Consider the following 25,288-nt stretch of genomic DNA (forward strand, 5'->3'; position numbering starts at 1 on the left):
TCTTAGGCTGCAATTCAACAACAACAGAAATAACAAAAAGCCTACACGTACATGGAAACTAAACAACTCTCTGCTAAATGACACCTGGGTCAGGGAAGAAATAAAGAAAGAAATCAAAGTTTCTGAAATTCAATGAAAATGAAGGAACAACATATCCAAATTTGTGGGATACTTTGAGCAGTGCTAAGAAGAAAATTCATAGCACTGAGTGCCTTTAAAAAGAAATTGGAAACATTGCACATAAGCATCTTAACAACACAACTGGAAGCCCTAGAAAAAAAAGAAGCAGAAACACCCAAGAGGAGTAGACGTCTGGAAATAATCAAACTCAGGGCTGAAATTAACAAATTAGAAACTAAGAAAACAGTCCAAAGAATCAACAAAACCAAGAGCTGGTTCTTTGAGAAAATCAACAAGATAGACAGACCATTAGCCAAACTAACTAAAAGGCAAAGAGACGGTATTGAAATCAACAAAATCAGATATGAAAAGGGAGACATAACAACAGACACTGAAGAAATACAAAGAATCATAAGATCGTACTTTGAAGGCATATATGCCACAAAATTTGAAAATCTAAAAGAAATGGATGATTTTTTTGAGAAAATTTCATGCCAAAGTTGAGCGAAGAACAGATAAACAAGCTAAAGAGTCCCATTTCCCCTACAGAAATAGAAGCAATCATTGATAGCCTCCCAACCAAAAAAAGCCCAGGGCCAGATGGTTTCAGTGCAGAATTCTACCAGACCTTCAAGGGCAAGCTAATACCGATACTCTTCAAGCTACTCCAAAAGATAGAAATGGATGGAACATTACCAAATTCATTCTATGAGGCCATAGTCTCATTGATACCTAAACCTCACAAAGACTCAACAAAGAAAGAGAATTTCAGACCAATTTCTCTTATGAACATCGATGCAAATACTAAATAAAATACTTGCAAAATGAATACAAGAACACATCAAAGATATCATTCATCCTGACCAAGTAGGCTTCATTCCAGGCATGCAGGGATGGTTTAATATATGGAAATCCATCAATGTAATCCACCATATAAACAAACTGAAAATAAAAAAACACATGATCATCTCTTTAGATGCAGAGAAAGCATTTGATAAAGTCCAACACCCATTCATGTTTAAACTTTTAGAGAGATGGGGGATACAAGGCACTTTCCTCAACATAATAAAGGCTATATACAGCAAGCCAATAGCCAAAATCAAAGTAAATGGTGAGATACTCAAGGAAATTCCTCTAAAATTGGGAACAAGGCAAGGCTGCTCACTCTCTCCATATCTCTTCAATATAGTACTCGAAGTTCTAGCCAGAGCAATAAGACAACAAAAGGGATCAAAGGTATCCAAATGGGAAAGGAGGAAGTCAAATTATCCCTATTTGCAGATGATATGAAAGTGTACATAACTGACCCTCAAAATTCCACCAGAGAACTCCTACAGCTGATAAAAACCTTTAGCAAATTGGCTGGATACAAAATTAACTCAAAAAAGTCTGTAGCCTTCCTATACACAAATGACAAGCTTGCAGAGGAAGAAATTAGGAAAACCACACCTTTCACATTAGCCACAAGCAATATAAAATATCTAGGAGTTACTCTAACAAAGCAAGTGAAGGACTTGTTTGAAAAAAATTTCAAAACTCTGAAGAAAGAGATTGAAGATGATCTGAGAAGATGGAATGATCTTTGTTGCTCATGGATCAGGAGAATTAACATAGTAAAAATGGCCATCCTACCAAAAGCAATCTACAGATTCAATGCAATCCCTATCAAAATACATACACAATTTTTAAAGACATTGAAAGTTTAATTCTGAACTTCATATGGAAAAACAAAAAACCCAGAATAGCTAAAACAATCTTGTACAATAAAAGGTCCTCCGGAGGAATCTCCATACCTGATCTCAAACTGTACTATAAAGCAATAGTAATTAAAACAGCATGGTACTGGCACAGCAACAGGCTGGTTGATCAGTGGAATAGAATTGAAGACCCAGATATGAATCCACACCCATATGGTCACTTGATTTTTTACAAAGAAGCCAAATCTATTCAATGGAAAAAGGATAGCATCTTCAACAAATGGTGCTGGTCTAACTGGAGGTCTATGTGTAAAAAAATGCAACTGGACCCATATTTTTCACCTTGCACAAAACTCAAATCCAAGTGAATTAAAGACCTCAACATAAAATCCAGAGACACTAAGTCACTTAGAAGAAAAAGTGGGAAAGAGCCTGGAACATACTAGCACAGGAGACAACTTCCTGAACAGAACACCAACAGCACAGGCCTTAATGTCAACCTCTAATAAATGGGACCTCATGAGGCTGAGAAGCTTCTGTAAGGCAGGAGACACTGTCAAGGGAAAAAAGCGACAGCCTACAGACTGGGAAAAGATCTTCACCAACCCTACATCTGACAAAGGTCTAATATCCAAAATATATAAAGAACTCAAGAAATTAAACACCACCAAACCAAATAACCCAATTGAGAAATGGGGCTTGGAACTAAACAGAGAATTCTCAACAGAGGAATATCAAATGGCTGAGAAACACTTAAAGAAATGTTCAACCTCCTTAGTCATCAGGGAAATGCAAATCAAAACAACTCTGAGATTCCATCTTACACCCATCAGAATGGCTAAGATCAAAAATTCAAGCACACCACATGCTGGCGAGGATGTGGGGAGAGAGGAACACTCCTTCATTGCTGGTGGGAATGCAAACTAGTACAGCCACTTTGGAAATCTATCTGGTGCTATCTCAGAAAAATGGGAATAGGGCTTCCTCAAGACCCAGCTATTCCACTCCTTGGAATATACCCAGAAGATGCTCCAGCACACAACAAGAAAATTTGCTCAACCATGTTCATAGCAGCCTTATTCATAATAGCCAGAACATGGAAACAGCCTAAGTGTCCCTCAGTAGAAGAGTGGATAAAGAAACTGTGGTACATATACACTATGGAATACTACTCAGCTATTAAAAACAAGGAATTCCCGAAATTTGTGGATAAATGGATTGAGCTAGAAATGATCATAATGAGTGAGTTAACCCAGAAGCAGAAAGACTCAAATGGTATATACTCACTTATATCTGCATACTAGCCCAAGGGGCATGTCCCACGAAAGCCTTCACTTACCAGGAAACTGGGACAGAGGGGAGGGCATCCTATTGGGACTCTAAATGAGAGACGCATGGGAGAACAGCAAAATAAAAGGATCCAGAGGGTCCTAGAAATCTACAAGTAGAACAATATGACAGGCAGATTTGGGCCCAGGGGTCCCACTCAAACGAAGGCACCAGCCAAGGACAATACAGGCGGTAAACTTTAAACCCTTACCCAGATCTAGCCAATGGTCAGAACATTCTCCACAGTTGAGTGGAGAGTAGGATATGACTTTCTCACGTACTCTGGTGCCTCATAGTTGACCATGTCCCCTGGAGTGGGAGACCTGGTGGCACTCAGAGGAAGGACAGCAGGTTACCAAGAAGCAACTTGATATCCTATGAGCATATACAGGGGGACGTAATTCTCCTTCAGGAACAGTCATAGGGGAGGGGAATAAGGGAAAAATGGGAGGGAGGGAAGAATGGGAGGATACAAAGGATGAGATAATCATTGAGATGTAACAAGAATAAATTAGTAAAAAAATTTAAAAAAATAATATAGTAAAAATCCAAGCAAGTGACATGTTACAAAACAAATAATTTTTCAAGCCAAAATAAAGCAGATAATAGTCCCCAGGGAAGTATAGATAACAGGTACACAAGCTGAAGGCTTTAAACAATAATGCATTGTTAAAGATATACTAGGGTAATTAACAACATGGTGTCAAAACTATGGCAAAATATGAGAAAGATTTCTTGATAAATATAAACTATCATTAAAGAGATGTGAATTACAAAAGACAATGAAATAGAAATTCTGAAGTGTAGTGGATGTAAGCATGTTTTTATTTGATCCCAAGTCTGTGATGGAAAACAGACTTGTGAGAGAACAGGTGATGTTTGTCCACTAGAAGAGGAACTGCCCCTTTTGGGGGCTTGGTCTTTGCTAGCTGAGGCTTCTTCGGCCTTGTCATGCTTTCCTATGATTTCGGTGTTCATTGCTTCACCCTGATAGGTAGGTTGGAAGGGAGGTATAATCATTAAAGAACCTAAAATAAAATATGAGAAAGTGTGAAGCCTACATTGGAGTTGAAATTCATATTCATTGAAGTGAGTCTCAATAGCAGAGGTGAGTTCACGTAAGAAGGAATCACAGAGTTTAAAGATTCAATTGAATGTGTGCATTCTGAAGAGTAAAAACATTAAAGAAAAAGACACAGTAAGAGTAACTTAATTCTTCAAACAATGCCAGGAATGTATACAGATATATATTGGAATTCCCCCAAAGAGATAAAGAGATTAAAAGGGACAGATTTTTTGAATGAACAATGGTAAATAAACAAATTCTGTTAAACATTAATTTAGATAACCAGAGCTTCTAAAAAGATATTCATACCTACACAGATGTTGTCACAAACAAAATGCAAGAGATAATCCTGGAAATAGCTAGAGAAAACATCGTATCATCTATAAAGTGTCCCTAATAAGGCCAGTATCTAACTGCTACTCAGTGCGTGTCAGACCCATGAATGCAAAGCAGCACTGGTGGTTTGCTTACAGGACACAGAAGGTAAAACATTAACAACTAGGTTAACCATGACTTTATGGTGCTGTAATTAGAACACACTGCTGTGTAAATGATCCAACCTTCTACACTGAATGATTTCTTTCATATCTTCTAAATATCCACCATTTCTAATATTGTTAGCCATTTAGCATGCTTATCTGGCTTTCTTTTGTAGTTTCAAATTGTTGACCAGACGGCCCTGTTCCCTTGCATCCTGATGGGACCACTTCTCTTTTCTTCACCCACTAACTTGGTCTTGAGCTCCAGTGACTTTTCACGGAGTTTGTAAAATCCTATCTGAGAGCTCATCTCCAGAGAGTTGATTTTCAAATCTTTATGGTCTTCAGATATTGCAAGGGCCATGTGAATTTCATTTAAAAAGGTGAATTTCTACCCCAATGTAGGTTTCTAACAGTATATGGCATTCACCTTTAAACTCAATTAAGTTGAGGGGCTGACCAATTGCTCTTCTATGGATAACTGCTTTTTTTCAGCTAAAGGCCACAGAACAACACAGATTACTCCACATCTGGAGATCACAGGTTGTTCATACTTGTGGGGACTCCTCAGAGTTTGAGCATTGTATAGCACACCTTCCCCCAAGGACACAGGATGCCTCTATGACTTTTAGAGCATAGGACCTCAACCCCAACTTCTTCTGCCTTCCTAGAACATTAAGCCATCTCTGACACCTCAGTGCATCATGAAACAGCTGGCTTCTATGCACCATTCTGACCCTTGTTTGTTTTCTGAGACAGTGTCTGGCTGTGTAGCCCAGACTGCTCACAAGCTCAGACCCTGCTCTGGCAGCTTCCAGGGTGCCAGGCTCACAGCTGCAAGCCACATGCCTGGCTGGTACTTATTTATTTTGGACATCAATTGTTTTGTGGATTTGGTTGGACATTTTGTATCTTTCCTTGTTTGCTTTTAGTTCTTAGTTACTCTGTGGTGCTAAAGATGGAACTTAGGGCTTCACACATTCTAAGTGAACCCTGTTCACAGGAACTACGCTACACCAAACATCACTTTATGCTTTCACACACATTTCTTTTTAAAGAAAGCAAGATGTAACTAAACAATGCTGTCTGATATTTCAGCCTTGACTTTAGAACATAGACGTCAGTGTGGAGGACCTGTCCCATGTTCCTGTCTACACCCATTCCTTCTGATTTTAGTCTTCCTTCAGCTACCTCATATTTAACATACAAGATTGACTTCTGCATCAGGGAAAGAAAAGATCTCGAGAAGCAAGGACCAGTATGAAATCAATACTAAAACAACAACTTCTAGTTTGTTGAACTCTTCTTTGCAATAGTTACCAATTTTTAGGGTGAGCGAATTTTACCAAGGGTTTATTAAAAACGCAGAAATCAGAGTCTTTTGCAACGCACAGAGCTCCTGGTTTGAGGTCCTGAAGAACTCTAGTAGATATAGACATTTGTTCTTAACCTCTTTAGTGGCTTTGGATTATAATCTGAGAAGTCCAAGCACACATGTGCACTGTAGACATGAGTTAGGCTATTCTGAAGCATAGCATTTGTTTGTAAAAGACAGTAAAAGAGAAAATCTCCATAACCAAGTGCTATGCTTGCTTAGAGCCAAAGCATATAAAGATTTCCTTTCAGCTGTTCAAAAGTATCTTTTCTACCAGGTGCACATTAAAACAAACAAGCAAACAAAGCATTTGAGCTAAATTTTTATTTTAAAACAATGCAATAAGAAATGTGTACTGCTACAAAGATCCTGAGATTTTCTGGAAACTTTCTTCCATGATGTTTTGATGCCAGAAGAAACTAAATAGTTTCACAATATTGCCTAAGCATTATTTATAAAAATCTGAGTCTAGAAACAGGAGTTAGTGTTGGGGAGATAAGCTTGTTTCCTATCACATTTATAAATTCCCAGCCTATATAGCTGTAAATTACAAGATGCTCTGTTCATAGAGATTTATGCCATCTACTTTCTTGCACTGAGAATACAGACATAGGTGATCTAGCCGTGTGTTGCCAGCTGTTCCACTCCACACAGAGAGTTCAAGTAGATCTGATGCCAGAAGTTCAGTGCCTCCAACTTGCACATGTCCTATTACCTAACTATTAGAAGCCATTTTTGTCAAATATTTGCATGCCTATGCTTTGATACAGCTACAATGCATGCTAACATTCCATTTCCAGATGGCTCTTATTACTACCTAATTATTTTTAACCCTGATTTTATTTCAAACAATTTACCATTGCCAAGGGTCACTTCTGTATAGCATTAGTGAGAACAAGTACCTTTGGTCCTACATCTCATTATAGGAGTTTAGAAATGGCCTTCTTTAAAATGATTGATTGACTCAACAAAATCCATGAATAAAACAATGTACCCAATATTAACATTGTAATATAGCTACAGATACAATGATAAATATAAATTATAAATATACTATTTATAATAATATTATTAATACCTTTTTAAATCTATTTTTTTTCTTATTAAGCAAGCTGGAAAGCACCAAATCTTCCTATCATCCATTCAGTGAATGACTCATACTTCTGGTATTTGTGGAGGCTTGTTAAGCATCTAAATAAGATGAAGAAAGTACTAATTCGCATCTTATGGGAAGAGAAGAAAATTCCAATTTATTTTCAGAAGTTTGAGAAGATTACATGCAAAATCGCGGCATGTATTGAATGCCCACAGTTGAAGAAAATTCTCAGGATTTTCATTTCCTTTATATTGCTTGGCTGTGTAGTCTCATCTTAGGACTGCTCTAAGCATGGGTTTCAGGGAAAGGGGAAAGTCCGCATCTGAGATTGCTCATCAAACACCGTTACACATCTTTCTCTTGTACCTAGATTCCAGGTCATTATCACAGTCACATAAATCCACTTACCAGACAGCATTCTATAAGAATTTCGGTTTTGTCAAATTCCGGCACCTTTGTTTGATTTAATAGATAAACTAACTCACATCATACATGTAGCCTGTCTATATAATACTAGCAACAATGGTTTGGGTTTTTAATACAAACTTCATAAAGGCTTCAAAAGAATTTGGTGAAAATTACTGAACAATATAATAGCGTATGACCTCATATCTATTTAAGTATGTATAGCTAGGCCAGGGCGAGGAGTGGCTTTCATGTGTGTATAATGACACTTGCTTTGATCGCCAACTTCTGAATAATGACACAGAGACCTTTCATTAACTATGAAAGCTCAGTCTTAGCTTAGTCGTGTTCCCAGATAGCTCTTACAACTTAGATGATCCCTTTATACCAATCTTCATTCTGCCACATGGCTTATTACCTTTCCTTAGTCTCTCAGCCCTTGCAACTCTTTCTTCCTCCATGTCTTGCTGGTGAATCTCCTGTGCATGACTCTTTCCCAGACTTCCTATCTCTATCCAGAAGTCGGGCCTATCCTTCCCTGCTTTGCTATAGGGCATTTGGCTCTTTGTTAAACCAATCGGAAGGTGATGGAGAGGATGTTTACAAAACACTGAGACAGATTATGCTTCATAAAAATTACGGTGCCAAAGTCAAGCCTGTTCTCAGCTCTCTGCTGGTACAGAAGTCAAGATTTAAATATTACAAACACAACCTTTACACAGTGCACAAGAGATTATCCAACATGTGTGTGCATGTTTTTTCTATGTATGTTCTAGGTTGTTAGTAATTGCTTCAGATATAGAAATTTTCTATTTTGTATTCCACAATGCTTGTTTCAAGATTATTTTATTAATAATTTAACAGATAAGTATAATTCCTCATATAATATGTCCTATGATAGTGTGAAATTTCCAAATTCTCCGAAGTTGTCGTTAACACTATCCTATACATAGGACATTTTAGCTGGACCTTCTCCTGCTGATATCAAGATGAACAATTGACATTTCAAAAGTTAGTTAGTTTATCAGCCTCTCTCCCACAGTTAAGATAACACTGAACCAATGCCCTTGTGGAGTTGGATTAAAAAGTCATCTGTCACAGAACATGGACTTTACTCACGTTTGTCTTGCTCTGCTTCAATTCCTTCACTTTCTGTGTCACTTGGCAAGAGCCATGGCTGATGCACAACCTGCAATTGCTTTAAAGACTCATCCTGCAGAGAAAAGAGTATTTTATATTAAAGTCTAGGTTGATGTCACAGGCATCAATGCAGTTAAGAAGTTCAGTTTCCACAAATTGCATGTTCAAAATCCGTAAGACCTCCCCATAGCAGAGAAGTATTCGAGACGTAAATTCATTTTGAGGTCATACATATTAATCCCTTGGCTCTAAAGTAGTTTTATATTCTTCTACAGTAAAAGTCAGACAATAATAATTAAATCTAGACTGTTATCCTTCTGGGTTAATGTTTTGTGTAAATGTCAACTTTCGTTCTTGGAAATCCCATCACAAAATGCACAAGATAGAATAGGAGAAAAGGAGCCTTTACTACATACAGACTTTAGCTTCTTACAAGAGTGGAGATTAGCACGATTGGCACTTGTCTATCTCCGTTGCATCCTCAGTATTTGCTCACTACCTTCTCTCTCTTTCTGCTGAGTGTGCCAGGACTGCAGATACATACGACTATACACAGCCTCAATTGTGTGTTTCAGTTAAGAAATTCCTCCCTTTTTGATCTTCTTTTGCTCCAACTTAGGATATTTTGCTTTATGTCACTCTGACGAACGCTAACAATATCAAATCTCATAACTCTAAGAAACATAGGATACAGAATTAAATGTCTTCTTTACTTATGATGGCTCCCATGTGTGAGAAATGAACTGTACACAAACGCTTGATTTGATGGTAAATTCTGGGGGTGTTCAGTCCTTGTGTAGGCTTTTTCCAAAGCCTAGTTTTCCAGGGATGTAGAGTTGGGGTGAACAAGGGAAACACAAGGACATTTCAAGCCAGTCTGTCTAGTATTACAGTTAATACATGACAATGCACACAGGTTGAAACCAAACCAGCTCCATGCAACAATGAAAGTTTTTAATGTGCTCTGGTAAAAGAAAAGTCAGGGAATCTTAGGATGGACAATGGATTAGGAAGAAAGTATGTAAATGCTTTAAAGGTAAATGAGACACTCAAATTTAAACCTGGAGTACGTAAATTCGCATACTAAACGGGCATCATAGAGGAACTGTACTTTAGGTGATAAGTTTACTATGGACTTATATCAGCATTATGTTACTAAAGACAGTACAAGCTAAGTATGAATCCTTATTGCTAAAAATAAACAATTCCACAAAAGAGTGTGCGAATGACTGATCATAGACAAATACACATAGGAAGAAATTGGGAAGTTCATGTACACACTATGCCCTTAAATTAAAAAATAACTCTCACTCTGAGCTGTGTACAGTGAGTTTAATTTCAAAGGTGGCACAGAAAAAAGACTAAGTTCACAACAGAGTAAAATGACAAAAACACTGAAAGCCAAGCAATCAAGGGCAGTCAGTTGATTGCACTGGTCATGCACACCCTCGTTAGTAAAGAGTGGAAATGGGATTTCATTTCTTTGTCACTCTTTTGTATTTATGTCAGTATATTTGTGATTCTAACTAATAAAACTAAAGACAGTGAGTCATGACATGAAATGCGTATTCTTCCATGGGATCTTGGAACAAAGCAGATTTTTTTTTGTGCTAAACTTTCCTTCAGTAACCCAACTCATGGCATTCTGAACAATGTGTATATTTTGTTACTAATATACCAACAATTGGCAATTGAGACAAATGTCCCATACTATATTCTATAATAATGTGAGATGTCAACATTTGCTGGAATCTAAGTGAGAGAAACATAGGTACTATCTTATATCTTTACAATAATACTGTAACACTAAAACTGCACTAAAATTAAACCATTTATTTTAATAATTGAAGCAAAAGAAACAGAATTTTAGAAATGGTTTTCATTTAAAAATTAAAAGCTTGATTTTTGTGTGTGTGTACCAGCAACTTGTATAAACATTTTGTGATTTGGACTGAAGTATAAATTCCTATGAAATGAGAGATAGGTTCAACAGTGAAATGTCTTTGCCCCAGGAGGAATCATGGCTGGTCCAAGGCCATCAAGTTCTCATCTCTGTTAGTTACTCTTCCAGCTGCTGTGGAAACATACCTAACAGAAGGAAGAAACCTAAGGAGAAGCAACTTACTGTGCTGTGTGGTTTTAGCCCATCACGGTGGTAAAGAAATGGCAGAACTACTTAGTCTGTGATAGTAGAAACCTGTGGCAGTGAAGGATCATGTGGTGACAGACCAAGAAGCAAAGAGAGGAGGCTGCAGGCACAAATGAGGAATAGCCTTAAAAGCCCACCTCAGTGTCCTCCTTCCACCGCAACAGCAGTACACCCTAATGACCACAGCTTCGAAAACAGCAACTAGCTCCACACAAAATATTCAAAACAGGAGGGTATGGGCATTCAGATTCAGACTGTGCCACCCTCTCAGAACAGACAGAGAAGGGGAAGATCTTAGCTTAGACAATGCCTAATTCCAGCTCTTCAGAAAATTTAATGAGAAAGATTCTAGTTGGGTTATTGAAGGGAAATTTAGCACACGTTATTCTATCTTGGAATACACGTAAATCGATGTTTATTCTTAGGATTTAATTTAATTTTTCAATTCTTGTCAACAATGAGATTTGGCCTTGCAGAGCTTCCCAAAAAGGCTGTGCAAGTATGAAAATATTGGTTTTATTTGGTTTAAAGTTCTGTGTGCATGTGTGCACGCAGAAACACAATATCGGAATGTTTCATGTATCAAAGAGGGAAAACCACATTCCTGAAAATTCCCAAAGCAGAGTGTGCAGTCTCCTGTGTTTAAAGAAGGAAAATGAAAGATGGCTTTAGTTTTCTAAGGAGAAATCAAAAGGCCAGAGCTCCTCAATTAAAATATAAAGCATAAAGCAACCAAGAAAAACAATGTTTATTGACTTAGAACAGCATTTTTGTTGTTTAGCTTCTTGTCCCAAATATTAAAATCCATTTTATAAGAAAGGATATGACTAATAAGTCAGTTTTGTTATTTTCCCCATAATAGTTCAAGATAATAAACAATATAGCCAATTCCCTTCCTATGCTAATTCTTCTGAGTGAAGATCATTCTACTGGTCTTGGTTTTATTGCAAGTAGAATGAAGCAGAAACAGAACAGGATTCAGTAGAGTTTAAGGCGAACTTTACACTGTTGACACAGAATCATGAAGACAGAGCATGGATTACTATCAGATGATTTCAATGTTGTACTTAAGTTCTCCCTGGACAAGAGCTGGAACTAGAAGCCCCCCAGCTTGCCTACCTCTGATCGACAAGAGCACTGCACGTCCGAAGCTCACCCTTCAGTCTGCATATAATTCTTTGTGAAAGGGTCAAGAAGTTAAAATCCTGAACATTTTTCAAAAACAATAGCTGATGTGTTTGCTCCTTCTTGCTAAGTTTATTCACATTTTTTTTCTGCAGTATGTTAAGCTATATCCCAGTGTAGCACAAACGTTTTCATATTCCCTAGAGCAAGTTCCCGGGGCTGCTTCTAGAAAATGCCGTTCATCCTTTTTCTAAAACATTTTTTGCCATAAGTGCAGCAAATTCCCAGGGAGCAGGGGTGGTGAGAACAGGTGACAAGGATCACATGGAGAACAGCGACTAGTCCTGACTCAACAAATCCTTCTATGTTCTTACAGAGCAAGAGCTTTATAAACTAGCAGTATTGTTGGTCCTCATGCATAGCTTATTTTTGTATTCTTACAATTTTAAATCACCGATTTATGTCACATCTGGCCACAGAAATTCAGTATATTTAGAGGGAAAAAAAGTGTTCCTTTGTCGAAAGCAACATTTTAATTCTGAATGAACTATTTCTTTCCCTTGGGTATGAACAAGTAAACCACGTACAGCCAGCGTTCTCAGTATTCTTTTTCGGAACCACTTCCTCAGTTTCTTTGAACTCTCAAGTCAAAGAATCCCTCTGAAACGGTGGTCCATAAACTATAGTAGGTTTACTAGGTGAAGGCATTTGCCACCAAGCCTAATGAACTGTGTTCTATCCCTGGGGCTTACATGGTGAACGTTGTCATCTGTCCTCCACACATGTGCCAATACATACATGTGAAATAAATAAATGTAATATTTTAAAGTATGTTGTACTTAAAACAGTTAGTCTGTTCCAGATACATTTCTTGGGCTGCTTCAAGTGACAGACAATTAATTCTGTACTTCTGTTAAAGTAAAATTTCCCCTAAGTAATTTATACAGTTAAGTTAGCAAGGTTAATACTGTTTCTTAGCACTTGTTAACAAAAATCTCATATAATTAGTCTGAAATCACTAATTCCTTTTTTTATAAATAGTAGTTCTGTAGCCCAATTATTTGAGAACCATAAAAGCCAATTAAAATATCAGAAGAAAGTATTAACTAAGTGTGGGAGCTGTAACTTTTAATGAATAGGTTCTGAGGAAAAAGAATAACAAAATTATAGAAAAATATGGTAAATTTAAAAAAAGGAAAAAGTACAAAATGACTGAAATTACTTCAGAAAATATAAACATCTGCCCTGTTTGCTCTTCTATATTGAGCATTGGAAATGCATGAAACTGCACTATGGTGTCCTTAGGCTTGATGGCTTCTTCCCCAGAGAAAAAAATGAAATGTTATTTTAGTCCATGAAAGTTTAATCAATGAGCATATACAGGGGGAGGAGGTCCCCTCAGTCACAGACATAGGGGAGGGGAATAGGCGGGGAAGCAGGAGGGAGGGAGGAATGGGAGGGTACAAGGGATGGGCTAACAACTGAGATGTAATTTGAATAAATTAATAATAAAAAAAGGAAAAAAAGAAAATTTAATCATTTCCCCATCATTCCCTTCGAGATGCTTGAGTCTGTGTGATGTCCTTTAGACATCAGCTATTCCACAGTCTGTGATTTGTAGAAAATGGTAACACTATAAATGACCCTTGTCTATGTAGATGCAAACTGCATCCACAGTCAATGGTGTTGATTGTCACCCTATGGAAACGGGTTCACTTTCTCACTTTTGCCTCTATTTATAATGTCATTTTAACATTTCTTATTTGCCCTTTCATGTAATTGAATTCTCCTTTGAGTGGTTTATAACATCTAACTTGTTCCTGCATTAATATACTGGTTCTATAAGTTTGACATGTATTCCTCCCCATGTGTATGCTGTGTGTGTGCGCACTGTGTGTGTGTGTGTGTGTGTGTGTGTGTGTGTGTGTGTGTTCATGTGCACATGTGGAGGTTGCATATGTATAGGGAAGGGACACAGGACAACCTCAGGTGTCATTATGCACGTGTTACCCACTATCTTTGAAGCTCACCAAGTAGGCTAGGGTGACCCAAGGAGTCAAGCTTGTCACTGCGTCCCCAGCCATGCAGCTATAAACTTCCTCAATCACATTTAGGTGTTTTGCTTTTTAACACGGCTCTTCAGGGATGGAACTTCGATCCTTGTAGTTATAAAGCAAACAGTTGACTGACTTAGACATCTCCCTAATCCAACTTCATTTTAAATTTCCACAAAGGCTTTGGGCATAACCTTTTAGGAAATGTTATTTAGCAACCAATGCCAAAAATGTTAAACGGCAATGGTGAAACAGGGTTTTATTTTGCAAAACATAATACAATTCACTCGTTTTCTAAAGGGAATAAACTATGATAGTGACAAAAGTTAATTTGATTTTCTGAAAGCTAGTAAGTACATCTGAAGAACACAATGTATGTTATTGGTTTTCTACAAGTAAATGTGCCCTTTCCATCAGAAACACAGCTGGAATTTCATTTACGTTGGAGGTCGTAGAGGGCAACCCTGGTGAAGCCAGACAGGTCTGAATGGGTGTGAGTGATGCGGAGGCCTCGTTTTGTGTAGAATCAGCCCCATTCCTGCACAGATGGTGCATCTGGCAAGCTGCGTCCACGAGTCAGGAAAGTCTTCACTTTTGTTTCCTGGCTGGCACCGCTAGAGGTGGCAAAGCTGCCACTTGTCACCCTGAGTGAGTTCACACTGCTTGTGTTGTTCCTGTTTTGCCATCTTGCCATCATCGACTTGGTGGAGTCATGACTGCTTTCTTGAAAGTTACAGAAACTGTTGACTTGAATCTGTAGTTCCCTGTAGCTTCCTGACTGTTGAGGTTACTAGCACTTCATAGATATCTGTGTCCACACCAGTACCCTCCACCAGTGACTAGGGCATATTAAGGCAGCTCATTCCACACTATTCCTCTGGGTATTGTGATGTTTTAAATAATTCATTTATTTAGGAAAGGAATGGCAATGAAGATATAGAAATATTTAAATTTGATAAATTGTTTTTAATTTATTGAGTAAAAACTAGTATTATGATGGCAAATGATAAAGTGTTTATACTTTGAAATTATTACTAACTTGAGTTGTTAGGCGACTCCCATGTGAAAAGCATACAATTTCTTAAATTTAAGATCAGATTTTGGGAGGCAGAGACAGGCATATTTCTGTGAGTTCAAAGCCAGCCTGGTCTACATAATGATTTTCAGAACAGCCAGGCCACACAAAGAGACATTGTCTCATACTTTTTCCCTATCAAAAGAAAAATGCAAATACTTGACTGAAACACTATATGTTAAAATAGATTACATAGAATAAGACTTGGCTTATTATTACATAGAATATCATTATATGGAATAATTTTAGGCTTAATTTTAAAGGAACTAATATTGCCTCAGTTTTTCTATTTAGACATCAACATAATTCCCCAATGTCATGTGGTTACAATTCATGACTAGAAATAAGTAAATATATAAATAAGAAAACAAAACAAAACAGAAATCCCAGCAGAAGGAAACAAAACAAAATAATAGAGATGTTGACCTGTTAAGAGTTGTTTAAAGTTTAATAAGAACTGTTCAATGTATTTAAGCATCAACAGTATCGTTTATTTGTGTTTTAGTGTGTGCTAAATAAAAACAAATGTCTGCAAGCTCAGTTTTTATTCCAGTGTTTCTAACATTCACAAAAACTGGTTTTTTGTTTGTTGGTTGGTTGGTTTGTTTTGTTTGCTGATCCTATTACATAAAGAAAAAAGTAAAACAAGAGTCCAAATGAGGAAAAAATGTTATTTTATATCTCACATTTGAAACAGGTTCCCAATGGAGAATTTAAATATATATTTTCTAAAAATGAAATGTAAAAAAAAAATTGAAAGAAAAAACTAGTAGCTAATTTCTAAGTCACTAATCAAGGCCACACAAACTTACTGTGATGGTAATGTATTGGTTTATGAAACAGCTAATACTTAATGAAAATATTCCACGTAATAATGAGCCATGATGATAGGTAACATTTACACTGGGTGGTTCACACATGCTTACAAAGCTCACATGGAGAGTCAGTAATGAATCTCATAAGCTAAAGACATTTATACTCCCAACATACAAACAGAAAATGACTCAGAACAGATGAGTGAACAAACCTCCAATGTATTAATAAGGTTGCCCTCTTTCTCCAGACTACAGAATGGGCATGGGGTTTCCCATGATGCATGCCTTTAATTCTAGCAAGAATCTTGTACAATCATTACATTTAAGGTGAACATTGGAAGACAATAGTTGTTTTCTAGAAGCACTGTTTTCTATTTTCTATTGCTGTTTTTCTGAAGGCGCTTTACAACCTTTGCATGACTGGTCAGAAGACTCCCCTGGCATGCCTGGATTGCCTTGCACATTGATTACTATAAACAGTGCACAGTAAGGACTGAGGGTGCAGGAGCATGGTGGTTTCCTTCAGGAAACATAAAGATTGGATTAGGGGCTTTGGTATCAGGAACTTGTTTTACCCAGTGCTGCCAGCAAGGCCTTAAGTCATCCTTGAGTGACCCTTTTTCTTTGATCCTCCCTTGCTGCTCAGAACACCAACATTTCATCTCTGAAAATCATTGCAGAAAAAAAAAACTAGCTAGAGAACTCTTTCCATAGCTTGGGGTATCTGTCATCTCATGGAGACCTTAGCAAGCTTAGCAAGATGAACACCGCGCGTCCTTGGCACTGGCAGAATTCTGAGGTTTCTTGTTTCCAACAAACCTGCATCTGATGCTGATCTAATCACACTTGGGCATCAATGCCTTTCAAAGAACTTCTAATCAGAAGACACAAATATCAGAACAAAACTGATTCCCACATGCCTGTTCTTGGTTGGCAGCCCATACAAGCCTCAGCGATCTCCTTTCACAGCTTTAGACCAGAGGAGAGGCATCCGCAGCCTTTCTGTGCAAGCTTGCCCAGCTCCACCAACACAAGGTGAGGCTGGGGTCAAGAGCCTAAGTGACCATAAAAATCCCCAATCTCTGAAAGTAACATTAATTGTTCAAATATATTGTAAGCCTTTGCTTCAAATTCATTAAATTCAAACCTAGTATTCATGTTCAAATGCTACCACGTTTTGCCCACTTATTTGGATGCATATAAACCTGGATGTCTTCCCTGCTGTTTCCTTCATTTTGTTATTCCTAGCTGTGCTTTTTCAAAAGCTCCAATTATCTCTGGACAGATAAGAGAACCTGGAGGGAATGTGCATCATATAGTCCCTCCTAGTGATATTTGGAATCAAGGGAGAATTTCAGGATCCATGTGCCATCCTGAGCAGGAACTGCAACACTGTGCCCAGGAGTTCTCTGGCTTTTTTTTTAATGGACTCTTGAATTAGGAAGAAGTGGAGGAGCACATCTGACCCTGTTGAGAAGGAGAATTCCAAGCCAATAGTGGGTACTATCCATGGACGGCCTTCACTCTCAGCAGATTCACACTGCTTTCTTAATGAGCACCATGGGTTTGCCTCAGGTCTTAGGGGCTCTGCAAAAGTTTCTGAGGGTTTCCAAATGCCTGTCAGTCAGTGCAAAGCTCCCTGACACAGAACACTCTTCAGTACCTTCCCCAATAAACCAAAGAATCTAAGGCATTTTCCAAGAATGTGCCTTCCATTTTAATAGGTGCAGCAAATAGCACCATGACAAGCATTTGCATATGAATGAGTGCAGATCTATTATGACTGTTCTGATAAAAGCCAAGACTGGGTATTTCTTTTTTCCTTCCTTTTGTTTTTGCTCATGTCCGGTATAAAACATATGTTTCTCATTATCATATATCAACAAATGTTTGCGCATGAAAACATATGACAGCACTAGGTTCATGCACTTTCTTCTCCATTTTCAGGATGACTGGATCGATAGAAAGAATCTCTCTACCAATGAAGAACAAAAGCAATTTTCATAACAATATTTATTGTCTTTTTCTAAACATGGCCCATGAACAGATATGTCTGAGCAACCCAGAAGACAGATGGGAAAAGCCCAAGTGAGTGTTTCATCCTACATGATAGACTGATGGCATGCTACGTCTGTGAGATCCTCTTAAAACTCACTTCTTCCATGTAGGATTTCAGAGAGTGCCCTCCACTGGAGGCTTCTTCCTAGAGGCAAGCAGAGGTTGAAAAAGTCAGAAGGGGAAAGAAAGAGCAGTGTAGAGGGCAAGTGAGCTGCCTAAGTGATGCCTGTGAGCCCGTCACTTGGACAATTTCAGAATCTCTGAGGAGAATAGCATCCCCCCCGCCAAAAGACACATCTTACAAATACAGATATAAACAGTCAGTCGGTGAAGCTTATTACGTATAGGAAGAGAATGCTAGGTGGGTTTGTGAAATTTTCCGTTATTAACTTTCTCATTATGCTCTTAAAATTAGATGCAGTCACTAATTCCATGTGCTATGAATTTTCAGGAAGATCTCACATCTGGACTTAAGACTATCCTGTAAGAAGAGGATACATTTCTAATGATTTTGTCTTTGCATTGAGTCTTTCTAGCCATGCTGGTATGTGGTTAGTCAAGTCTCCATCATCTGTGTGTTTTGCTAATACATCATTGAACACTAGAGACCCATGAGGCTGAGATCACTAAAACTTAAAGCATCAAATTAAATATATTCTAGACTGTCAATCAAGTTGTTGGTTTGTATAAATTATATTTTTAGAGTGCATAGGCAGAGACATTTAGAAATAAATTCTGGGATGTCATGAGTTGATAAATTTGAAAAATAGCTAATAAATGTGAATATGGCTTACAAAGGTTTCACAGTGTCTTTTGTGACTTTTCAGGTCCCTCATATGTGTTATCGCATTGGACTACAGTGGGTTTTTTAAAAAGCACAATTTAAGGACAAGGCAACCTCAGGTCAATTTGATATGTTGAGAAATTGAATCTAGGAGGAGTGGAGGGAAAACAGTGAACCCAGGAGCTAAGCATACTCAAGGTGGGTAGAGGGCCTGTACTTAGCCTGACACTCTCCTATCATGCTATGATTAAAAGCAATTTATCATTAAAAAATTAAAATCACTTTTATTTAAAAAGTTTTCTTTGGTTTGGGGTTTTCTTTTGTTGAGTGTTGGTTTTTGAGAGATACTGGTTTTTTGCATGTTCTCAGTAGTAGGACTTGGGAAAAATAAAGACAGCATGCTTATACGAAAACAAGAATCTACTTAGGAACAATAGGCTAGCGTTTCTGAAAATTTAAACATTACAGATCAATCTGGTACTATTTCTTCCCAACTCATGGTTCATGGTTTTCATGAGTATTGAGTACACACACACACACACACACACACACACACACACACACACACACACACACACACCAATATACTACAAAATCTCCAAGTGCTTCTAAGCTTGTGGGATTTTTCAATGCATAAAGCAGTCAAAAAGATAGAATACTCCTATGCTCTTAGATTACAAGCTATTTGGGGAAATCAAATTCGTGCAAGTTTTCTAAAAACTGAAGGAATTAACTTGAGTCCCCGAGTTGAATATTTAATCCCTCATTTGCTGAACAACTAGCCCGAGAATGCTGTAGACCTTGCCGTGTGGCTCTTTCATGGCTATTTTTCTTCCCTTTCACTCAGTTGCCAGGAGAAGGAGGACAAGACGGCAAATTGCTTTTGATGATAAACACACTATCATTGGGTGAAACCTGCATGTCAGACTCCTGAACACCGGAACGTGAAGTGTGACTTCAGACCTCCTTGCTGCTCACCAGAGGGATTCTATTGCTTCCAGCTAGAAAACAATAGTTTCCCCCAATATGTCTAGATTACTACAGTCTCCTTCTAAGACTTGGTGATGATTGAAGATTTTCTTGACCATCAAGTATCAATATACAATAAAGATGGCTTCTTGACACCCTTGCTTCTTCAACTGTGCCAAATTTTGAATGTCTATGCCATAGTAAAGGATGGTGAAAGGTGATGATACCAATATAAAATTGTTCTTGTGAAAGAAGCAGTACCACAGAGTTAAAGCAGGCAGACATGGGAAGGACTCATGCCTTCCTGCCCAGCCAAAGGACTTTTTAAGAGATCAGAAGAAATGTCTCATTGGGCATACAACCTGTACTTCGAAAACCTCACATATGCCCACAGATTTATGTTAGACGTTAACAGTCTTTAAAGTTGGGCTGGAGAGATGTCTCAGTGTTTAGGAGCACAGGCTCCTTTTCCAGAGGTCTTGAGTTCAGTTCCCAGCAGCCACAGGATGCCTTGCAATCATCTTGAGAGTGATCTGGTGCCCTCTGACATTCGGTACACATCTTTAAAACTACAACAGTCTCAACAAAGTGCGTGTCCAGCAACAGAGCCTCCACGAATGAGCTAATGTCAAATTCCTCAGTGCTTTCCAACATCAGTGATGCTTTCTCCATCACCTTTAAGGGTGTACCATTGCCTCATCCTTCTTGATAGACCAAGTTTAGTGTGGTTCATGCATTCCCATCACAATGCTCTTGAATCCCACATAAATAGCATTATTCTCCAAGAAGCTTTCTCTGCTCTTTAGGTTGGCAAGAGAACCCACACTGCATTTGTTTCACACACTGGAATCTGGCTACAAGCCTCATCCACAGACCACTGAGTTGGTGCCTCCAATAAATGAAGAGCATAAAATTAATGTCTCTAGTAAATAATACAGGGAAAGGATTGTTTGGCAGAAAGGATTACAAATGTACCCATGTCCAAGTGAACAGATGCAAAGACAAGATGGAGGTTCTCTGCTTTTTAGAGTCAAAGGAGCCCAGTGTAGGACAGGGCTTGACATGTCTGCTTCAGCTGTTAGGAGTCTGCTTCAGTCTACCTACCTGTAATGTCACTGCTTACCTGCCATCGGGGTGTGCTCCTGCCCAGGGTCATATAAAAGACAGACCCTCCACTTGGCTCGCTCTCTCTTTTTTCTTTCCTCTCTCTCTCTCTCTCTCTCTCTCTCTCTCTCTCTCTCTCTCTCTCTCTCTCTCTCTCTCTCTCTCTCTCTCTCTCTCTCTCTCTCTCTCTCTCTCTCTCCCTCTCTCTCTCTCTCTCTCTCTCTCTCGTACCTCTTTCCACTTTCCTTCTCCCCACCTGCTCATTTAATAAACTCTGTGTAACATAATATCTGCTGCCTGGTACCTTGTATTCTATCATTATCTTAATTTTTATATATAACAGCAGCTTCTTCAGAGACTTCTAAATAATGCATCTTTCCTCCCACACTGAGGGTGCTAAGGAAATTAAACACCTTCATATCACAAATGTGTCCATTACAGTCCACATTTTCTTAAGATTAAAGACTGGTATGGTACTTTTAATATCAAGCCGTCCTAATAGCATAATGTTTTGATAATCACCCTTTAGAAAAGAATCGAAAATACCCAAATGCAATTTCCCTTGAAAAACAAAAAGGGTAAAAGGCATAAAAAAGAGGAAGAAAGGGGCGTGTGAAGGAGGGAAAGGGCAGGTATATGGAAACTATTCCTTTAAAAACAAAAACAAGAGATGGTATTTCCTGCAACATGGTTTCACTTACAATGAATTTCTAATATAATCACAGTTGAAAATTTAAAATGTTTTAAATATGTATCAGAAAATACACTGAGAACTCAGAGATTGGCAAGAGTGAGGCTGAAGTGAAGAGGACCCAACCAGATGCTGTGAGCTGTTAAGTACAGTCTATCTTACCTTCCTAGATATTTTATATTTGAAGAAAACATTCTCAGTAGTATAGAGCATCCAAAATTTACTTTTTCCTCATTCCATTTGCATTTTAACTATCATATGCACCTCCTGCTCCAATCAGTAAGTATTTTGTAATTTATCTCTTACTAAGTTTTAGAGGAAATACAGACTGGCTTTCTCACTGGGGATATTTATTTACAACAGTAAATATGTCTAAGACCTCTGGTGCCAGCTTCCTTCAAAGATAAGTTCATGAAAACCTTACTTAACTGAAATCTTCTTGCCTCCCACTCGCAATAATGCTAGCACAGTCTGCCTTTTTCTTCTCACAAAGTTCCTGAGTTATTTGTCACTCACAGAAGGATTGAAAATCAATGGGATTGGCCAAACCATTCCTAACCCCAAGCAAAACATCAAATGTCATCATCATTTATTTCAGTGAAGTATCAAGCACGTAGTGGGAGTCACAGCTGTTTGTAGCTGTCAGGACAAATAGTTGGACATGAACCTACCCCCATTGCAAAAAGTTTGCCATGGGAGAACAGACAGACAATTGGGATCCAGAACAAAAGTTCTTTGATACACGTAACATTAGGCTGCCACGGGAAAAGCTAAAAGGGAAAAGCACTCAGGCTTTCATTCTTTCCTAAGCAGCTACTGAGAAAGCTGACATGCTGAGACCTGTTGTAGTCACTGTGCACATCAGCTGAGGGCAAAGGGCTCATGCTTCAAATTGTTTTCAAACATAGCCTTGAAGACTTAATGAATTAGCCTCATATCCAAGCAAGATAAGGAGGTCTCAGAAAGAAGGAGCATTCTGTCGAAGACACAATAGAACAAACTGAAGAAACCATGAGAATCACAGGGAAAAGCACTAAAGACACCACAAAGCTTCCTGAAATGTCGGATACACAGCTACTAGCAGTGTGCTGGGTCCTAATTTCTTATGGAAAGTGTGTGTCATAGAGATACAGACACGGGTGATGTTCTGCTTTCCAGATGCATCATCATGCACCATCCTCACAGGAGATGAGGAGAATGGAAATCAGCCTTTGAGCTTGGCAGACCCTACAGAAAATGGCTATTATTGTCCAAGAAAATAAGCCATGATATCTGTTCGGATTAGTGGAAAACTAACATGATTGTCCAAACCCGGGATACTGTGGTGAGATCAGAGGTCTGTGAAGTCATTTATGTATTTAGGAAGTTGAGCTTGGTTTGTGTTCATACTTGCGTCTGTGAACAAATGCTGCTTCTTTGTAAATGCCTCACTATTCTTTCATATTATGTGTGAAATTTATGTCTTGAAAATATGTCAACCATTTTATGGATCTACATAATCTCACAGCACCTTTTTCCACAAATGACACCTACATTCAGTAGCGGACACTTGAACACTTTAGCACTGTTTAAAAAAACAAAACAAACAAACTAAAAATAACAACACAGATCAGTGGTTCTATTAGGGCACTGAGACTGTGATTCACTCCACTTTTAAGGCTTACTGGTGTAGCAAGCTGAGTCTCTTCTGGCATCATCAAGCTGCCTCTAAGGAAAAACAAAACAGGGTCTGGAGAAGTGGCTCAGTGGTTAAGAGCACTTTCTGCTCTTACAGAGGACATAGGCTCAGTTCCCAGCACATACACATTGCCTTCTGTGGGGGCAAAACTTATTCAATCTCTATGCAAATAACCAATTTCTAAATTTAAATAAAAATGATTCCCATCTTTCTTCCAACTCCTTGATGCCGTGTTCAAGAGTTCATTTAGTAACAATGGAGATGAGCAGGGATAATTATGAGAATAATGATTATTATTAAGAATGTTCAATTTTGAAGGCTTTAAATCATTTCATTGTTCCCGTTTACTTAAAAGTGGCTACTCGAGGAGGGAGGGAAAGCATGTTCATGCTTTGCTTTCCTTCAATGCTGTAAAAACAAAGGTGGGTGTGCTAGAAGCAAGGCAATCCACATCAGGGGGGATGGTGACCTGCAAGAGTGAACGCTAGATCAGAGAAAGAACAGAAAAAAAAGATGTGACTCACTTTTACAGCTGTTTTATTGGAAGGAAATTTTCCCCCTGAGGAGGAGGGAACACGTTAAGTCTCAGGTTGAAATTTAAGGGGGAAAAAAAGGTTGAAATTTAAGAAGGAAGCCTTTTTAAAAAGAAAGTATTTTAGGTAAAGTAGAAAACATCAAAAATAGGCAAGAAAGACCAACTATGTGAAGAACTTGAAGCTAGAAACATAAACAAACAAAACAAAAAGGAAGATATAGAAACCAGTTATTTCTCAAGAAAATGTTCCTATGGATTTTAGCAGGCATACTAGAACAAAACGGGAGAGACAGGAGACATTTACAGCAAGGGTGTTGAAATAAATATCTGGATCCCTAAGGAGAACAAAGATCAGCTACAGGGTCCAGAGGTGCATACGAGAAGAGAAATATTTTACTTTGGAAAGTTATGTGTTGCAAAGTTAGAATCATACTTGACAAACATAGGATCGGGGGCTATATACAGGATGTAGGCCACTGAGGCACAGCTATCTGGTGAAGATAAAGTTATTAACCTCTGTAGGTTTTTCTCTCAATGTTGATTAATTAAGGCAAGTATTTGAGTGCTTTTCCTGTATATATATAACAAAATAGGCTTTAAAATAAATAGCAATGTATTTCTGACATTAAGTTGTATTTTGTACGTGGATTGAGAGACCAAGTGAAACCTTTAAAACATTAGAATGAGATGTTATCAAGCTCTGCTTGTTGGTGGTATTGTCCATGATCATGTCCCCAAGCCATGGGTCTGTAATGTGGTACATATATCCAGAGGAGGGAGAAACACTCTTAGTGTGCTAATTTAATCTTGTGGGTAACCTAATTATAACAATGACCTCATAAAAACAAGGTGACAATTTGAATTTTTACTTTTTGAAATCCTTAAGCCTTTAAATTCTCTTCCATTATGCTTTTTAAAAAATCAATAAGTGTCACTTTGGAATCTGTAAAGTACCTGGATAAACTCTCCAAGGTCAGTAAAATATGAATGTGAGCCTCATAATTCAAACCAAACACACAATGTATTCTTTTAAAATTAAATTAACCTGTGCCTCGCAAAATGACCAAATGGCTAAAATGACTGCTTCCTGAACTGAGACTCAAATGGGAATGCAGAGGAAAACTGATCCACGAAGTACAAAAGCTCCTAAAGTACCAAGGGCTCCCGTCTCTAGGGTTCTCAGACTACATTGTTCTGATTTTAAACTGTGATTGATATTTTAGGTACATCGTATCACCAGGCATTTCTCTGGATTTAGGGAAATACACTTCTCTTAACATGTACATCAAACCTAATTTTGTCTTTGCCATTTTTAATGTCTGTCTTTGATTTTTGCATTTAATATAGCAAAATGATCAATTTCATTTTCAGATACATCTGCATATTATTTAATATACAATAAAAAGCTATAAGAAAACAGTAAGAAACATTACTTTTACTAACTTGTAAAGAAATCTGGGCCATAGAAAGCAGAAATTGTTTGTCTGATTTGAGACAGTGTCTCAGCTAAAGCCAAGGCAAGCCTCAAACTCACATTTTTCCTG

The 25,288-nt window shown here is 38.0% G+C and overlaps 1 protein-coding gene across 6 annotated transcripts in view; it reads right to left on the reverse strand.

The window, feature by feature from the left end:
* C2H8orf34 (chromosome 2 C8orf34 homolog) overlaps positions 1-25,288 on the reverse strand; it is a 426,915-nt gene that overhangs the window by 17,794 nt on the left and 383,833 nt on the right. For 3 of the 6 annotated variants that reach the window (XM_051159058.1, XM_051159035.1, XM_051159026.1), the window contains 2 exons: positions 18,081-18,128; positions 8,687-8,780 (listed from right to left, as the gene is read on the reverse strand). In XM_051159058.1, coding sequence (XP_051015015.1) covers positions 8,687-8,780; positions 18,081-18,128 — 142 coding nt within the window. The remainder of the gene's footprint in view (positions 1-8,686; positions 8,781-18,080; positions 18,129-25,288) is intronic. The other 3 variants (XM_051159051.1, XM_051159043.1, XM_051159067.1) reach the window with 1 other exon arrangement.

Source organism: Acomys russatus, chromosome 2, assembly GCF_903995435.1.
Source record: "Acomys russatus chromosome 2, mAcoRus1.1, whole genome shotgun sequence".
NCBI classification, from domain to species: Eukaryota; Metazoa; Chordata; class Mammalia; order Rodentia; family Muridae; genus Acomys; species Acomys russatus.